Source organism: Eucalyptus grandis, chromosome 4, assembly GCF_016545825.1.
Source record: "Eucalyptus grandis isolate ANBG69807.140 chromosome 4, ASM1654582v1, whole genome shotgun sequence".
Taxonomy (NCBI): domain Eukaryota; kingdom Viridiplantae; phylum Streptophyta; class Magnoliopsida; order Myrtales; family Myrtaceae; genus Eucalyptus; species Eucalyptus grandis.
The window spans coordinates 29,046,183-29,062,237 of NC_052615.1; the positions used below are offsets into that span (position 1 = coordinate 29,046,183).

The following is a 16,055-nucleotide window of genomic DNA, read 5'->3' on the forward strand; positions in this document are numbered from 1 at the left end:
TAAAGGTGAAGTTCTCATTTTCTTTTAAGTGTTGACGATGATTTCTAGTCCAATGTGGTCTCATAATATATAATTGGAAAGCCCAATTTATCTAGTTTCTAATGCAATAAGTTTCATGCTATTTGGAGTCTTCTAAAGAAAGTTATGATTAAATTACCAAGGACGGCTCAGTTTTACCCAATAATGAGACTTTTACAATTCCTATAATTTTGTCGGGTCCTCTACATTGTAATTTATCTATAGATTTATCTTGAGTTAAGAGTCAATGTTATTTTTTCCAAGGAAATGTGGGTCTTCTCGGAAAATAAAAGAGAATATAGGGCTGTTTGAAGTTGAGTTTTAGTAAACCCCTCTAAAGCCTCCTTGAGGGTTTATATATTTTTTTTTATTAAAGAAATTTTAGACCTGATTTCTTGAATTAAATTATCTCTAAAGCATTATGTCTCTTTGGTGGATCCTATTGAGTGATGTAAATGTCATATATCTTGGGGTCAATTCCTTAGATTGTGACTATATATCTTCTCGCTTTTGAGTTTCCTTCCCAACCTCTTATCATTTTAGTATCAAAGTCATACTTCAGTGCTATCCATATTGCCTAAATTTTTACGGAACATTTTATCCACATGCTACCTTTGCACCATCAAACAGTTACAATGAATGAATTTAAACAAGTATGGTACCGGAGGGACTTGAATCAGCAAATTTATGAAAGCAGAAGGACTTGATTAGATATATCAAAAATTATACAGGCTTGATTGAGATGAGCAAAATAATACAGGGACTAAAAGTAAACTTTCTCTAAACCCAAGCCTCCCGACACCATCACCGTCCGAGATTTCATTGTTTGCCCAACCGTCCTTCATGCCTCAGAGATCAGACCACGTCGCGCAGCGCACGCACGCCCGCCCGCCTCGGACCAACATCCTGCGGCGAGTCCTGGGTCCATCGGCGAACCTCGAGTCGTCGCCGACTGCTCCATCCTCCCCAAAGTTTCTGACTTCGGGCTGAAGTGAACCTTCTTTCTCTTTTCATTTTGTAAGTTCAGTCGCTCCAGTTCGTGGGTTGTTCACCGGAATAAGTTTCTTTTTCTTTTGGATTGGTGTTCGGTTGGAATGCTTTGCTGGAAGCTAATTGAGCTATTTCCCCTCTTATCTTGTGGACCCGTCATTGGAATTTGTCCTTCTTTCTTCTGTAAATCTTGTTCCTTTAACCATGTTTCCAGTTCTTACTCGAGTGTAATCCGAAATATGTTAAATTTTTGGGTTCTGAAACGATGGTTTTTATCTGGGGACTATAATTGGTTTAGGTAATTCTGTTTCATCGTGGCGAATCATATGGGCTTTGAATTGGGAAGGTGGAAACATTGTTAAAAAGAACATTTTGATTTTATTGGTTGATTTACTTTAGGGGATTTTTTATAGGATAGTTAATGTCTCTCGGTTGCAATTTGACAGAAAGCTAGGATCTTCTGGGATAAGCCTCTGATTTTTGAAAACATCCTATTGGTTCTCTTATTGTAATTGTGTGTTGTTTGCTAACCCAGACCTTAAGATTCAGCTCACTAGTGTCCCACTATTTTAAGCTTGTGCCTTCATATTGCAGGGCTTTGACATTCTCATGAATGGCTTGGAGAGCCTTAGGTAACAAGGTAAAGTGTCCTGAATAGAATTATTTGATGCTTCTATCAGGTGTTTTCTTTCACATTTTTTGTCTGTGTTGTATAACTGTACTTATACTTCAGCATTGATGTTGAGATAATTGTGTTGCGGGCTCACATGGCTGATAGGACAAGCAGCAGCTTTTGTTTGATGATATCTTGGTTAATGCTGTGGTCAAGAATCTCAAGTAGATGTTGCACTTAATTCCAGAGATGGCCGTGTTTCTATGTTGTTGGCAGTGGTGGTGGTGGTGGTGGTGGTTTTTTTTATTTTTTTTATTTGGGTTGGGGGTTTTGTAGGAATGTTCATGTGCTCTTGATTATAGACAATGTTGATAGGAGTTTGAATAAGTCAAATGGTTCACATAATGGGAACTATATCGTTAGATTTTAAGCAGTTTTTTTGGGCCTAATATGTGAAGGAGTTGGATTGCCTGATTTGAGTGCCTTTAAAAGATTATTCGATCACTTATATTAATTCTTTTAGCTGCTGGGCCTTGATGTTGTTGTATCTCATTTTTTTTAAGAATTGAGATCTAGTGGTCCACAGTTCCTGGTTCCTTGGGGGGAGGGGAAGGAGAAACTGCAGAAGGGTTTGTGCGGGTTTGGGTTGGGGGAAGCAAAGAATCAGGGGAACAGATTGATCTTATGATGGCCATGTTGGGTATTCTTTTTTAACCTTATCTTCTTTCTGCAGGGTCTTCGAGTTACTCATAAAATATTACAAAGACACGCATTAGGTGGGGCTTCTGCTTCTTGCTATGAAGATGCTGTGATATCGGTTTCTGCTCTGTTCAGATGCTTTTCAGGTCCAGTGGAGAAGTCACATTCTTATAAGCATAAGGCATTTTATCCTTTGAGCAAGCTATTTCATGTCACAACTCATTTCTGATCTAACTGTTTTGGTGCAATCTCCAGACTGAATAATGCCTCCTTTAATTAGTGTCCAACACTTGTGCTTATTTGAATTGCGCACTTAAAGACATGTTTGAGTGAAGCGTGCTTATCAAACTATCAATTTTATCGTGTGTAAGTCCACCTATGCGATGGCAAGTGGAATTATAAGAAAAATGGAAGATGCATTTTCTTGTGTCTCCATGAAACATTGACAAATATGACCTTTGATGAAGGAAACATTTGAATATAGCTCAATATTTTCTATCTTTTCACTAGCACATCCTTGTTGACCTTTCTCTTGTGAATGTTATGAATGGTAAGTGCAAATCCTGATCATTCAGTTTATAAATGTGATTTTGCAGATTTCTCTAGTGTGTCATTATGGCAGGGGGCTAGCTATAGGAAGCATCTGTCTGACCAGACTTTGTTAAGGTAAATGAAGTTCACCATCTGTTTGTTTCTTATCAGTATTTGAGTGATTCTGAGATTGGTGCTAAGTTTGTCAACCCTTCCTATGTGTGTTAGTTTTATCGTATTTTAATATGTTTTGGAAACGGTGCTCTCTACATAGTCAAATCTAGCTCTCACAGGCCTTGTCTTCTTGTCGAGGGTAATAGATAGGTGATGAGTTCTTGATTTGGGACACTTTCTTTTAACAGGGAAGGAGGTACAACTTTGTCTTTTATTGCACTTTTGCATAAAATAATTTTGGAGCAATTTTTCTTGGAGATTTAACATCATTTCCAGCCTATGGTTGAGGATAATACATAAGTAATGATTTTTTATTTGGGCACTTCCATCTTTATAAGATTGGTGATTCCATGGTGCACATATATCTATCTGGCAGTTTCAATTAGGCATAAACTAATTTGGAATGATATTTCTCAGAGAGTTAACTCTAGTCTTTTCTCCGTTCCCTTTATTGGTTTTATAACCTGAATTGTTCCCGAATGTCAACTAAATTAAATTTGTTGTTGGTGGCAGTGGTTTGTGTTGGTAGAATCGTAATCTACTGAATTATGGCCCTCAAACCGATATATATTTATCATATTATGCAATCTGGATGGTCTTCAGAACCACCAAAATTTTCTTTGTCATATCAGATTCCTCTGCTATTCGATATTATGAGGACCTAGCAACTCGGATTTGTCTGCAATCTCATGTTGGTTTGGCAATTTTTACAGTGCAGCTTAAAATTTAAAAGTCCGCTAGAAATGTCTGAAACTAGTTGTTGTGATGTGACCTCAAACTAGCTTGGGCATAGATATTGTCTCCATATAAAAATGGTGATTGTTAAACCAGAATACACGACTGTTTGGTGTTTACCTTTTCGGATTTGATAGATTTTGAACTTGAAACTATTGTGAAAAAGGGGCACTACTACTGCCTTGGTTCCTTATGAATGAAATTTGCCTTTTGAAGAAAGTCACAGGATGATTAAATATAAATTTTGGTTTCCTTCCTTACAATGATTTGGGTGTTTAAATTTGTTTGTCTCTTGCAATTTAAAATCTCAAAAAAAGGAGGATGAATTTCTGTTACTTAAGTTGTCAAACGAAAGTTGCTCAATTTGTTCAGTGATATACTATGGGGATGTGCAACTGCTTCGCTTACTAGGATGCTGGACCAGTTGTGAATCAATCAATAGCAAATATGGTATATGCATATGGACGCAACTGTCGCATCAGGAGTCTGGAATATCTAATCTAGCTTGGTGGTAGTGACTTTAGAGGCTTGCTACTGAAAAAAGTTCATTGCTGCCACATATGGCACTTGCCAGCAAGCTAGCTGTTGGACTTATTTGTGATGATAAATTATGGGAAACATCACCTGCAGAGTGAAGGGTAGATAGATTTTTGGGCTTTACTAAGGCTGGTGATGGACATAAATCAAACTATTGACAGATAATTTGGGTGGAGACAACCCTCTCAATATAAGGTTTTTGAACTTTTATTCCATTCCTGATGAGAAACATGCAATCATGCAATAGTTGCTAATAATTTGCAGAGAAATGGAATCTTTGTATGCTGGAATCCTATTTGCTCTTATCTGTGCTGGTAGGGGGCTGGATGAAATAAGTTACACCCTTACTATAGAGAGTCAAGTTCCAAGGAAAAAATTGAGAAGAAAGAAATTTGAGGTCAAATCTTACTGTATGGCTACTTGTCCCAGACATGCTTTCTGTGGAAACAGATTTGGAAGGTTAAAGCTTCATGAAGAGTTTCTTTTTTGGCCTGGTCAGCATTAAAGTTATATCTTACAAATGAAAAACTTTTGAAGTCCTGGTCTCACTGTTTGGGCAGTTCTGCTGCATGTGCCAGGCAGAGGTCCGAATCTGTAAATTATCTTTTGTTTCACTGTGACGTGGTGTCCAAAAATCTGGTCTTTATTTATTTTATATTTTTCATAAGCCAGTTTGGCTTCATTGATCATGATGCCACACTCTAGATGCATAGCTCTTAGCTATTGCAAAGTTACAAAACTCAAATATAAATCTGGAGAGTTGCCTGATTTAAGAATAATGTACCATTCATTTCCCCAAGAGGATTACATTACATATTAAAGAAAATAAATAACTTCCTGCAATATACCAGCACGTCGCTTATAGTTGATTATTCATGCAAAATAGTTATTAGGGCATTGTTTTTGCTGTTCTGGCCTTCAAGAAAGTTTGTCAGGAATTTGAGGTTCTTGTCAGATCTTATGGTGTAGGTAATTTGGCTTTGTAAGTTTTGCTAGGATCAAGGAAATTCACATAGTTTTTTGGTTCTCTTCTGCATTCACTTAGTTGTGGCTGTTTATTCAGCACAGTTTGTTATGTGATTGAGAATGTTTTTCGTTTTTTTAGGTGCTTTCATTCAAGTACGGCTCTTTTGGCTAGAGGTGATGGTCAATTTGGTTTAAGGACTCCCAAGAGAGAAAAGTATGTTAAAAGAGAGAATAGGACCCAACCACCCATTGAGGCTCCATATGTACCACCTAAAGTGAAAACAGCGACGAAGTCCTCTGTCGATAGAACAGTCGACATTTTCGAAGGCATGACAATAGTCGAACTCGCCAAGCGTACTGGCGAGTCATTATCTTCACTGCAAGATATTCTTTTAAATGTTGGGGAGAAGGTCGAATCAGAGTTTGATCCTCTCAGCATTGACATTGCAGAGCTTGTTGCAATGGTATGTTTGCTTGGTTGTCATGGTAATTCTTTTACATGTTTGAAATGCAAAAAGAGGTAAAAAAAGTTGTGTCATTTTTATTCTTCTTAAATAGCTGAGAATACAGATGTTAGAAAACAATATTTGCTGAGATCACTGATTTAACTTTTTAGAAAACCTTTTTCAAATGGAACATTACCATCTTGTGCCTCATGAGACACTTGCTTAATCATTGTATTTACTTTGCCAGGACAATATTTGTGGCCAGCAAAGTACATGAAAATGCCTTCAGCATGAAAATCCTTATCTGCTTGCTGCCATTAGCACTTGATGCAGCTGAATGTGGTGCATGTATCTTTGTCTGAATATAGTTGCAGGGACTTACTTTGGACCTATACATCTTACAGGAACTTGGCGTCAATGGAAGAAGGCGTCACTCAGATGAAGGTGCAAAGCTTTTAGCTCGGCCACCCGTTGTCACGGTCATGGGTCATGTCGACCATGGGAAAACTTCTCTTTTGGATGCTCTGCGCCAAACATCTTTGGTGGAAAAGGAAGCTGGAGGAATAACTCAGCATCTTGGAGCATTTGTTGTGAGCATGCCCTCAGGTTCATCAATAACATTCCTTGACACTCCTGGTCATGCCGCATTCAGTGCAATGCGGGCCAGAGGTGCGGCAGTCACTGATATTGTTGTGCTAGTGGTAGCCGCAGATGATGGAGTCATGCCCCAAACTCGAGAAGCCATGTCTCATGCAACATTGGCCAAAGTACCAGTTGTTGTTGCTATTAATAAATGCGATAAACCAGCTGCGGACCCTGAACAAGTGAAACTGCAGCTCGCATCAGAGGGGTTACTTTTAGAAGAGATGGGTGGAGATGTACAGGTAGTTGAAGTTTCAGCTGTAAAGAAAACGGGACTGGATAGGTTGGAGGAGGCATTGCTTCTGCAGGCTGAGCTTATGGATCTGAAGGCACGGATTGATGGGCCTGCGCAAGCTTATGTAGTGGAGGCAAGGCTTGATAGGGGGCGTGGTCCATTGGCCACAGCGATTGTGAAAGCAGGGACTTTGGTTTGTGGGCAGTATGTGGTTGTGGGTTCTGAGTGGGGGAGAATAAGGGCTCTCAGGGACATGGTGGGTAAGATGACTGATCGAGCAACCCCGGCTATGCCTATTGAGATTGAAGGGTTGAAGGGTCTTCCTATGGCTGGTGATGATATTGTCGTTGTAGATTCTGAGGAGCGTGCTAGAATGCTTAGTACGGGAAGAACAAGAAAGTCTGAGAAAGACAGACTTCGGAAAATAAGCGAGGGGAGGACAGAAGCTGAAGAGTCATCAGAAGAACAAGAAGTGGTGGAGAGAGTGGAAATGCCAATAATTGTGAAAGCGGATGTGCAAGGAACAGTCCAAGCTGTTACAGATGCTTTAAAAAGTTTGAATAGCCCTCAGGTAGTGCATAATACAAATATGACCATTCACTAACCATTTTTTGCATTTGCTTTTGGGACATGTCTTCAATAAGAAGACAGAAGCATAAGTCATAAATTCATTGATTTTCACATACTGCATCTCCTTGAATGAGATGCTTCTTTTCTTATTGATGTTTTTTCTAATTGAACATCAATTTTCATGAACAAATGCCTTGCTTTGATGTGACACCCCTTACTACTACTTTGCACGAAGAAAATTCTGCTGTTTGCGGTAAATTCAAGTTTTTTCCCCTTGTGTGCCATCGCATCATTTTGTTTCTTTCAGAGCTTTATGTAAGTCATTCCTGTTGACATATATTCTTCCATTCATGTTCTCAGGTCTTTGTCAACATTGTGCATGTTGGTGTTGGACCGGTTTCTCAGTCTGATATCGACCTAGCACGAGCCTGTGGTGCATGTATAGTTGGGTTCAATGTGAAGAATCCTCCTAGTTCTGTAACTCAGGCGGCAACTAGAGCCAGTATTCAGGTATTGAATTTGTTTCTTCTTTGTCAATCTTGTGACTTTTTGTTAATGGTGGCTTTTAATGTGGCATCGGAGAAATAACCGCTCGGTGAACAGGAGTAAAATTATGAAAGCAAAAGTGTTGTAATGACACGACAATTTTCACTCTGTGCTCACTTAAAATCCCACTTCCATGCATCTTAAAGATAAAGATATGCACTTCCCCTGTAAAGAACAGAACCTACCTTATTTTGGAGCTTGAGATAGCCATGGTCTGTTTATTTAATCCCCATTTTTCTGTATATTGTTTCAGATAAAAACACATCGTGTGATCTATCATCTTTTGGAGGATATGGGCAGCTTGATAGTTCACAAGGCTCCAGGGACTGCGGAGACTCAGGTAGCTGGGGAGGCTCAGGTCTTGAACATATTCGAGCTCAAAGGGAGGAGCAAATCCAAAGGAGCCGATGTGAAGATTGCTGGTTGCCGTGTTATTGACGGGCAAGTCACGAGGTCATCAACAATGAGGCTCCTGAGGAGCGGAGAAGTTATGTTCGAGGGGTCATGTGCGTCCCTCAAGAGAGAGAAGCAGGATGTTGAGACGGTAGGAAAGGGGAATGAATGTGGGCTTGTAATCCGAGACTGGGATGATTTCCAAGTTGGGGACATCATCCAGTGCTTGGAACAAGTTGTACGGAAGCCTAAGTTCATTTCATCGGAAAGTGGAGCTGTTCGAATTGAGTGCTGACAGTATGCCGTTTGAGTTGATCTCAAAAAGGCCGCGCCGACACCCCCAACAATTTTGTATTTCGGTTGACAAACAGTTCAAGTTTTGAGACTCAACATGCTGATGACCCTGCTGACTAGTACAAACCTTAGAAGTGTACATTAGCCCAGTTTGAGAAGCATGATATTTTTATTTGTATATACAATTAATAGATCTTGTGATGCGGAACACGGATGTAGTCACATTCAGGATTTGATGAATTGCTGAGAGAAACTTCTCGAGTTTTATCACCAAACCTAGAGGAACCTTTTTTTCACGCTATCATTTAAACTGCGTGGATAGGAGAGCAAGTTATCAGGATTTAGATGTGAGGAAGTGAATAACCAGGTAAAATCATGTAATGTTCTCAAGGATGCAGTCCATCTTGTCTGATGTACATGAGGATCGGATGATGCAGAGTCCTATGTTACGTTGTCCAGATGATTATATTCATGTTAAACCTGCAGAATTTCTATGTGCAGTTTAACCTACACTGCCTCGACAGGTTAGAACAGGTAGACTTTCCAAGCATAGATATGATCATACTCCATCTGAGACAGCATGGTAAGCCCTCACATTCAATTGGTGTCTGCAAGTGTTAAATGTTCCAGCACTTTTTTTTCTAGGCCCCTTCTCTCTCTCTCTCTCTCTCTAAACGGGATACTATTAAATTTGAATATTTGAGCACTGTGAGGCACGGGGCAATTTGTCAGCTGTGACATGCCTTGTGCAGGGAATCTCTCACCCTCTCAGCTGCAAGGATTCTGTGCAACTTGTGTTCCTGCTAGAAAATCTCATTGCCGCTAAAAGTTTTTAGGGACCTAGGAGACAGAAAAACTTCTGAAGGGGATAATATAATGTCATCTGGGGTAAATCAACATGCCGTAATGACAGGGTTGTTAGAATGAACTAAAAATTTCAAAATAAAGTAATCCCAGAAAATCATCCTCGATATTTTTTTGGGTCAAAAATCCTCAATATACATGGCTGAGGGTTCAGATGATCCTGAATTACACCGTCGCAGCGCTAATTAAACTTCTTAGAACATATATTTCCCATAATTGCTGGTAGAAACCTTACAAGAGCCAACATGCTACTGCATATATTCAACTTGCACTATTATTTTATGGTTAACCACATACCCTCCAAAACTGACCTTGCTGCCTCCTTAAGGGCCACGCTGGGGGCAAGAACTATTTAAATGGCGTTGCAGTAGAATCTAAAGCTCTGCTTCATATTTTATAAACAGGACTGGCTGTCTTTACCTCATTAATAGGGATAGTACAATGCAACCCTCTGGTCGCAGTCCCCAGCAAATCAGTTTTTTTCTTTTTTTTTTTTTTTGGGTAAACCAATTCAAGCCTTTCAAACATGTGCATCAGAGAGTACATGCTGCCATTTTCCATGCGATCAAACTAGAGTTTACATTGATTACACAAAGTCGAGTTGTTCACCCCTAGGTTTGGCAGAAAGCTAGACCACAACGATTTCAATTCACCGTCCTATTCTAACATTGAGGTTTTGGCAATCCTTTGCTTGACTAGAAAAAAAAAAAAAAGTGATGGAAATCTCAAAAATTAATCATCTAGTTCGATTGGAAAAGATCTTGGCCATCAATTTTGGAGCATTGATTGGTCCAATTGACTCAATGTAATCACTCTAAACTCTAATCTGGTCTCATGAAAAATTAAATGAGCAAAATTGAAAGATCTTTTCCAATCGAACTCGCCAAAACCTTGATGCCAAAACCTCAACGTTAGAGTAGGATGGTGAATTGAGATCGTTGGGGTCTGTAGCTCTTTGCCTAACCTAGGAGACATCGTCAAGAAAGACACAAACGCCGCCCCCTCGCAGGTGGCCGGTCGTGTGCAAACTGCAAAGCCGTCCCTTCACTACCTCGACGAGTCCGTCGCTCTTCCCCATTTAAAAATCTCACCTTTCTTCACCCACCAACACCATCTCGCCAACCCTCTTTCTCTCTCTTCTCCTCTCTCTCTCTCTTCTCTCTCTCTTCTTCGCCATGGAAGCCTCCGTCGCCCTCTCCCGCATAGGCCTCGCCGGGCTCGCCGTGATGGGCCAGAACCTCGCCCTCAACGTCGCCGACAAGGGCTTCCCCATCTCCGTCTACAACCGCACGGCCTCCAAGGTCGACGAGACCCTCGACCGCGCCGCCGCCGAGGGCGGCCTCCCGCTCTCCGGCCACTACTCCCCGCGCGACTTCGTGCTCTCCATCCGCCCCCCGCGCTCCGTCATCATCCTCGTCAAGGCCGGCGCCCCCGTCGACCAGACCATCGCGGCCCTCGCCGACCACATGTCCCCCGGCGACTGCATCATCGACGGCGGCAACGAGTGGTACGAGAACACCGAGCGCCGCATCGCCGAGGCCTCCCGGCGGGGGCTCCTCTACCTCGGCATGGGGGTCAGCGGCGGCGAGGAGGGCGCCCGCCACGGCCCGTCGCTGATGCCCGGCGGATCCTTGGAGGCCTACGAGAACGTCAAGGAGATCCTGCACAAGGTCGCCGCCCAGGTGGACGACGGGCCTTGCGTCACTTACATTGGCGAAGGCGGGTCGGGGAATTTCGTCAAGATGGTGCACAACGGGATCGAGTACGGCGATATGCAGCTGATCTCGGAGGCCTACGATGTGTTGAAGAACGTGGGCGGGCTGTCGAACGAGGAGCTCGCCGCCATCTTCGACGAGTGGAACAGGGGAGAGCTCGAGAGCTTCTTGATCGAGATCACGGCGGACATCTTCAAGGTGAAGGATGAGTATGGCGATGGGGAGTTGGTGGATAAGATTCTGGATAAGACCGGGATGAAGGGCACGGGGAAGTGGACGGTGCAGCAGGCGGCGGAGCTGTCCGTGGCCGCGCCCACGATCGCCGCGTCCCTCGATTGCAGGTACCTGAGCGGGTTGAAGGAGGAGCGGGAGAGCGCGAGCAAGATCTTGAAGGAGGCAGGGTTGAAGGAGGACGTGGAGTTCGTGAGGAGCGGTATCGATAAGAAGAGATTGATTGATGATGTGAGGCAGGCGTTATATGCCTCGAAGATATGTAGCTATGCGCAGGGTATGAATCTGTTGAGGGCGAAGAGCATCGAGAAAGATTGGAACTTGAATTTCGGGGAGTTGGCGAGGATTTGGAAAGGTGGGTGCATTATCAGAGCCGTGTTTCTCGATCGGATCAAGAAGGCTTATCAGAGGAATCCAAACTTGGCGAGCTTGGTCGTGGACCCTGAGTTTGCGAGGGAGATGGTGCAGAGGCAAGCTGCGTGGAGGAGAGTTGTGGGATTGGCGATCTCGGCTGGGATTAGCACACCGGGAATGTGTGCGAGCCTTTCTTATTTCGATACTTACAGGCGCGCGAGGCTTCCGGCGAACCTCGTCCAGGCTCAGAGGGACTTGTTCGGGGCACATACCTATGAGAGGATTGATCGCCCCGGGTCTTTCCACACTGAATGGACAAAACTTGCTCGAAAGAGTGGTGCTGGTGTAGGTTCTCTTAACTGATCTGTTGTCAGTAGATTGCCCCATTGTTTGTCTGGATCAGGTCTTGCCAACGGTTTGATTTGAATTAGAGATGTAATTCTCACTGAATATTCCTGGTTAGGCATTACAATTGTTGTTCAGCCTTGAGGTTTTCGTTGTTACAAATAAGAAATGCATGCCTAAAGCCTTTCCATATGCCAATCTGCTATACACTCTGCAGTTTCTCGTCCAGTCAAATTGCATATACTCGATGTTATGTCGAGTTGGAGTATATTTGTTCCTTCATATACTTAAGAGTGAGTGATGAAGTGTTGGCCCGAGCAAATGCTGCCTGTTCACCTCTTCACTAAGTCAAGACGGGTAGAAGCCTGCTTTGATTGGAGAGAAGGGGGGGGTGGTGGGAATCGCGTAGATGCTTATGGAAACATGAAACCTCTTATGAGTTAACACTGCGAATGCTGAAATGCCGAATTCATTTAATGATGGGAGGCTTTGGAGAATGAATTTGTCTGGGACAACTAGTCTGATATCAGAATGTAGATGCAGTGATTCTGCTTAAACTGTAACTTAACATAAAGGATCTTTAACTTTTAATGGATAGCACAGCTCAAGGCTTTTCACACTTGTTTTTCATCCTTTCATTATCAATGGGACTTTTATTGATCATGATCACATAATTTCTAGTAATCTGATGATATACCACCATGGAGTTTACGATCAGGTATAGGAGGTTGAGGCATTTGTGCGCGGAGAGACAGAGAGGGAGAGAGATGCACGAGTTGTTCTCTGGTGCATATCTGGTAATCTTATGGAGCATGTGAGGGTGCTGTGATGGGATGCTATGTTTGGGCTTTCCAGTGAATAGTTTCTGATGAGAGTGTTTTTAATTGTACTTAATGGATGGGTGTCATCGGTCAAGAGATTGCGAGAGGCATAATCTGATTTAAGTGTCGGCATGTTGTGATTCTAAGTTTTTAACAGAACATGCAAGTATGATGAAGAAAGCACTAAGGGATTTTAGATTCGATCTGGTGTTGTCTAAAGTCCATGCTCAAACTCGCATCTTGAATGGGAATGAAGGAGCTACTATTACTTTGGTTCTGCTTAGATATAATTATGGCTGTGTCCAAAGGCCTATAGATTTGATCTTCATCCCCACACAATTGGGACATTGGATATGGCCGATTCATACAGCTCTATTGACTCGCAGCCTGAGGATTGCATATTAGGATGACGTCTTGATGGTGGTATAGAAGAATTCTTGACGGACCCTCTCTTTCTTCTGGCCTGAACATCGATGGTGCTGTTGCTTTCTCTCAGGAGATGCTTTCCTGTGATATTTAGATGCTTTCTTGTTGGCAACTCTTCTCCATGGAAACAGACAAGACAGAGTTGTGAGGCTTTCAAAATCATCGGTTGGTGGGATACCTGTTTAGCTTCTCCCTGTACCTTGCACGAATATTCTCTCGTCCTGTCCGTATTTTAATACCTCCGTTGCAGAGGATGTTGAAATGGACAGTCCAATTTCGCAAGACAAACTGCTCCACATGAAAGATCGCTTGCAATTAGGATGAGTTCACGGAGTCTTGACTCATCTCAATGGTCGTTGCCTATTAGGGTATGACATTCCATGAAAATTAAATTCATGTACCCATGCGTATTGGGTTTTTCTATGGTTCCTCGACGAACCGTTTGCTGATGGATTAGAGGTTTGGTAGCCGTCACTGAAATTGTCAACCATGAACGGATATGTCTCGCTTAACCGGTCTCTGAAAAGATATCTCTTTTGGCCATTTTTGTGCTACGATATTTTGTGCCAAAATCATGGTGAATGTGCATTTGGGAAAATTTTCAAAAAAGTCATAAACCTATTACGTTATTATCAATTGAGTTCATAATAATATTTTTCACGTTTTTTCAATTGCATCTATTTGATCAATTTTAGTCCAAAATCATTGTTTTGGATGCTAAGGCATGTTTGGCAATATTCCTAATATTTTGCTTTTCTATTGTTTTGTTTTCTTGAATAAAAAAAGAATATAAATTCATTTGGTAATGTCAATCAATTTTTCCATTTCCCGGAATAAAAATGTAGTTGGGGAATAAGCTTGGATCGAAAATAAGAAGAAAAAAAATAGCTTCTAATTTTCAAGAACAATTTTTAGAAGCAAGTTTTTTTTTTTTTTCATTTTTCTTCTTCCTTGCCGCCCGTCACCCCTTGGCATGACCCCTTATTGTTTGACCACCACCAGCTGCAATCATTGGCCGGTTGATTGTCGCTAGGGGTGAACATAGTCCGGGTTAGGCCGGTCTACCCCATAACCCTAGAACCAACCAATCTACATAGTGTTGGTCCTCAATTTTTGGGACCGATGATCGACCTATTGAGCTTGGGATTAAGGACCAAACCGACTCAATGGGTTTAGTCCGGTTCTAGGGTCAATCGATAATTTTTTATTTCATTTTTTATACTCCTTAAAAAAACGATTGAGGACCAGACTAATCCAATGAGTTCGGTTAGGTTTCAAGGTCAACCCAAGACCAATCAATAATTTTTATTTTATTTTTTGTACTCCTTAAAAAGGCAACCGATGACCGTACTGACCAAATGGGTTCGATGATAAGTGAGCTCAGCTAAAGAAGGCAAGCAATGAGGGTTAAGTGGGGTAAGTGTTGAATAGAATGGGCATCGAATGTCAAGCAAAAAGCAACAAGCCAAGTGAGCATCAAGCGGCGAGTGGCATGAGTGACCCAAAGCGAGCAAGGCGAGTGTCAAGTGGCGATCTTTCGATTTTGGCAAATTGAAGACTAAGAGGACAAATAAGATAGAAGAGAACCAATATTAAAGGAGGATACCATAAGGTGCATTTTTGGACGCCGTGAGAACTCCTCACAAAAACATTTTCCTCCGTAAATTATAATTATTAATGTCGTAAAAGAAATTAAAAATCTAAGTTATTAAATAACAATGTGAAATTACTTGAATTCTCACTAAAGAGCTGTTTAATGTTATTGACGCTATTTATTTTAAGATTTCTCTATATAAAAAAATTATAAATAATATTATATATATTAGGGTTGGTCAGAGTTGGACCAACTTGGAACTTTAGAATCGAGAATCAACCCGCACAATGTTGGTCCATGAATTTTAGGACCGATGATCGACCTAGTCTCCCTAGGATCGGGATTGGCAGAGTTGGGCTGGTCCAGGGTCGATTTAGGGTTAACCTTGGACCGATGCCCACCCCTAATTGTCGCCCACTAACAGGCCAATCATCGCCGCTCGCCCGCCGATTGTGCCATTGCCACCACCAACTAATTACTACAGCTGGCTAGCCACCAATAAGAAAAGAAAAAAAAAAAGAAAGAAATCTTAAAAATTATTAAAAAATGAAAAGAAATTATTCGTTACAAAAAAAAATTTGTGGATCATACTAAACATAATCTTGTTCTTTTTTTTATTCTAATTATAGAAATTTTATATAGTCGTCAAACGCATTCTTTTACTCATAAATTCTTCTAGGAAATAAAAATAGAAAAAAACTATTTCTAAAAAGAAATTGTTCCTCACGTTACCAAATGGATCATAAATGAAATGTCAATGGATACTTAGGGCCTATTTGGCAATGTTTATATTCTTTTTGTTTTTTTTATTCGTTTGTTCCCTAGAACAGAAAAGAAAAAAGAATAAAAATCCATTTGGTAATATCAATCAATTTTTCTATTCCCGGCATTAGAAAAGTGGTCAAAGAATAGAGTTGAAGCAAAAATAAGAAGTAAAATAAAAAATAATTTCTTGTTCCTAAAAATAATTTTTAGAAAAATTTTTATTTTTCTTTTCTTCTTTCTTGCCACCTGCCGCTCACCAATGTCGCCCCATGCTATCCAGTGGTTGCCACCACACTAGCTACCAATAAGAAAAGAAAAAAAGAAAAAAATCTTATAAAATTATTAAAAAACTAAAATAAATCATATGTTAGTAAAAAAATTATGGATCGTACCAAACACATTTCTTTTTTTTTTTTTTTTTTCAATTTGGAAAATAAAAATTTTTATATAGTTATCAAAACGTTTTTTTTTTTACTCGAAATTATTTCGGGGAAATAGAAATAGAAAAATATTATTTCTGAAAAAAATTATTCTCCAAAGTATAAATGTTA

General features: G+C 40.9%; 2 protein-coding genes across 3 annotated transcripts; both read left to right on the forward strand.

Annotated features, from left to right (window-relative positions):
- The first annotated feature begins 826 nt into the window (after positions 1-826).
- Positions 827-8,833, forward strand: LOC104441686 (translation initiation factor IF-2). 2 transcript variants are annotated; one of them, XM_010054873.3, is made up of 8 exons: positions 827-1,035; positions 1,603-1,648; positions 2,355-2,466; positions 2,917-2,986; positions 5,403-5,727; positions 6,114-7,157; positions 7,517-7,666; positions 7,956-8,833. In XM_010054873.3, exons 2-8 carry the CDS (start codon positions 1,622-1,624, stop codon positions 8,388-8,390), a joined length of 2,163 nt encoding a protein of 720 aa, XP_010053175.2. In that variant the 5' UTR covers positions 827-1,035; positions 1,603-1,621; the 3' UTR covers positions 8,391-8,833. The 2 variants fall into 2 exon arrangements, with proteins under 2 accessions (XP_010053175.2, XP_039167344.1); XM_039311410.1 differs by having other exon boundaries at positions 827-1,009.
- Positions 8,834-10,249: 1,416 nt separating this feature from the next.
- On the forward strand, positions 10,250-12,096 carry LOC104443108 (6-phosphogluconate dehydrogenase, decarboxylating 1, chloroplastic). Its single transcript, XM_010056463.3, has one exon. The coding sequence runs from the start codon at positions 10,429-10,431 to the stop codon at positions 11,914-11,916; it is 1,488 nt and encodes a 495-aa protein (XP_010054765.2). The 5' UTR covers positions 10,250-10,428; the 3' UTR covers positions 11,917-12,096.
- Positions 12,097-16,055: the final 3,959 nt, after the last annotated feature.

What these genes read in the sequence shown, in the direction of transcription:
- LOC104441686 (XM_010054873.3), top strand. Translation starts at nt 1,622, where the DNA reads ATGGCTTGGAGAGCCTTAGGTAACAAG. An exon ending in TCTGTTCAGATGCTTTTCAG is followed by an intron (nt 2,467 to 2,916) that starts GTCCAGTGGAGA and finishes GTGATTTTGCAG; the next exon opens with ATTTCTCTAGTGTGTCATTA. An exon ending in CAACTAGAGCCAGTATTCAG is followed by an intron (nt 7,667 to 7,955) that starts GTATTGAATTTG and finishes ATATTGTTTCAG; the next exon opens with ATAAAAACACATCGTGTGAT.
- LOC104443108 (XM_010056463.3), top strand. Translation starts at nt 10,429, where the DNA reads ATGGAAGCCTCCGTCGCCCTCTCCCGCATAGGCCTCGCCGGGCTCGCC.